Raw genomic sequence first — 2,268 nt, forward strand, 5'->3', positions numbered from 1 at the left:
TGATCTTGGAGGCACCCCAGCCATCTAGATGCATACAGTTGAAGCAGTGTATGCAAATCTCTCTCGTGAATGTTCATTGTGGATATTTGAAAACCTGACTGGCTGGGGTGCTTCCAGGACCAGGTTCAGAACCACTGGCCTAGGATTTTATTAGTTTTATACTAGGTCTTTCCTCCATCACATGAATAACTAAGAAAAAAAGACTGTTGGGTCCACTTGTAGATGGCAGTGAAACTGTCTTATTTTCTTTCATATTGTTTTCCAAAGATGAGATTTTTCAGGGCATTTTTTATTTCTTGATTTCTCAGGGTATAAATTAAGGGGTTTAACATGGGAATGAACACTGTATACAGAAGGGCAAACATTTTGTCTTGCTCTGGTGAATTCATTGAGTTTGGCTTCATGTAGATGCATGCAATGCTCCCAAAGAACAGAAGAACAATAGTGAGATGGGAGGAACAGGTGGAGAAAGCCTTGCGTCTCCCTTCAGAAGAGTGGATTTTCAATATGGTGGAAATGATATAGATGTAGGATAACAGGATTAATAGAAAGGGGGCGAGAACCGCAAATGGTCCTTCAGAAAGTACTACTATTTCAAAGTTATGGGTATCACTGCAAGAGAGTTCTATCAGTGACTTGGGGTCACAGTAGAAATGATTAATCTCATTTGAGCCACAAAAGGAGTACTGGGATATAACATCTACTATGGGAACTTCATCCAGACACCCACATATCCAGGACGCAGCCACCAGAGAGATGCAAATCTTTTTGTTCATGATGAGTGGGTAATGAAGGGGTTTACATATTGCCACATAACGATCATATGCCATAGAAGTGAGAAGATAGAATTCCGTACTTACTGAAATTGCGAAAAAGTACATCTGTGTCATACACAGAGAAAAGGAAATAAAGGCTTTTCCATTTATAAGGCTTTGCACCATTGTAGAGAGCGTGAATGTGGTATTACAGATATCTAGGAAGGACAAGTTGCTGAGGAGAAAGTACATGGGTTTATGGAGATGATGGTTAGAGAACATTAGTATTAAGAACACAATATTTCCCATAACAGAGATAATATAGGCTGGTAAAACTATAGTATAAATGAAGACATGCTGGTGAGACTGGTTAGAGAAGCCCAGAATGATGAATCCTGTGGACAATGTCTTATTCTCTTTCTCCATGGCTTCAGTGTACAAGATCTGTTAGGATATAAAGAAAGAAGCATAAACTGTAAAGTTTATGTAAAGCATATACTGGTGATCCAAGTGATACAGTACATATGGCTACCAGTGGTTTAAGCAAGGAACTCATTCAATTTATTTCAATATCCATAGGAATAATGGCTACCAGTTTAAAATTGTCTATCATCCAAAGTTCACTTACCTAACAGGGGAATGGGACTTGATATATCACATTTCTGTGGTTACAATCAAAGCAGTTTACATATAGGTACTTATTTTGTACCTGTGGCAATGGAGGGTTAAGTAACTTACTATTAACTACTTATCATTTCTGTAGCGCTACTAGATGTATGCAGCGCTGAACACTTGAACATGAAGAGACAGTCCCTGCTCGATAGAGCTTACAATCTAATTAGGACAGACAAACAGGACAAGTAAGAGATAAGGGAATTACTAAGGTGGGGATGATAAAATAAGGGTACTGAACAAGTGAGTAATGGTTAGGAGTTAAAAGCAGCATCAAAAAGGTGGGCTTTTAGATTAGATTTGAAGATGGCCAGAGATGGAGTTTGATGTACCGGCTCAGGAAGTTTATTCCAGGCATATGGTGCAGCAAGATAAAAGGAATGGAGTCTGGAGTTAGCGGTGGAGGAGAAGGGGGCAGATAAGAGAGATTTACCCAGTGAACAGATTTCCCAGGGAGGAGTGTAGAGAGAGATGAGAGTGGAGAGGTACTGAGGAAATGCAGAATGAATGCACTTATAAGTCAATAAGAGAAGTTTGAACTGTACGCGGAAGCGGATAGGTAGCCAGTGAAGTGACTTGAGGAGAGCACTAATAGGAGCATAACGACACTGTGGAATATAAGTCATGCAGCAGAATTTTGAACAGATTGAAGAGGAGAGAGATGGCTAAGTGGGAGACCGGTGAGAAGCAAGTTGCAGTTTTCTAATCGAGAAGTGATAAGAGTGTGGATAAGGGTTCTGGTAGTGTGCTCAGAAAGGAAAGGGTGAATGTTGGTGATATTATAGAGAAAGAAACAATAGGTTTTAGCACTCTGCTGAATATGTGCAGAGAAGGAGAGAGA

At 39.9% G+C, this 2,268-nt stretch overlaps 1 protein-coding gene across 1 annotated transcript; it reads right to left on the reverse strand.

Moving 5' to 3' along the window:
• Positions 1-239: 239 nt before the first annotated feature.
• On the reverse strand, positions 240-830 carry LOC115458162 (olfactory receptor 5P3-like). Its single transcript, XM_030188016.1, has one exon. The coding sequence runs from the start codon at positions 828-830 to the stop codon at positions 240-242; it is 591 nt and encodes a 196-aa protein (XP_030043876.1).
• Between the last annotated feature and the right edge of the window lie 1,438 nt (positions 831-2,268).

The sequence above is a fragment of the Microcaecilia unicolor genome, chromosome 14, assembly GCF_901765095.1.
Source record: "Microcaecilia unicolor chromosome 14, aMicUni1.1, whole genome shotgun sequence".
In the NCBI taxonomy this organism is placed as follows: domain Eukaryota; kingdom Metazoa; phylum Chordata; class Amphibia; order Gymnophiona; family Siphonopidae; genus Microcaecilia; species Microcaecilia unicolor.

What these genes read in the sequence shown, in the direction of transcription:
- LOC115458162 (XM_030188016.1), bottom strand. Translation starts at nt 830, where the DNA reads ATGGCATATGATCGTTATGTGGCAATATGTAAACCCCTTCATTACCCA.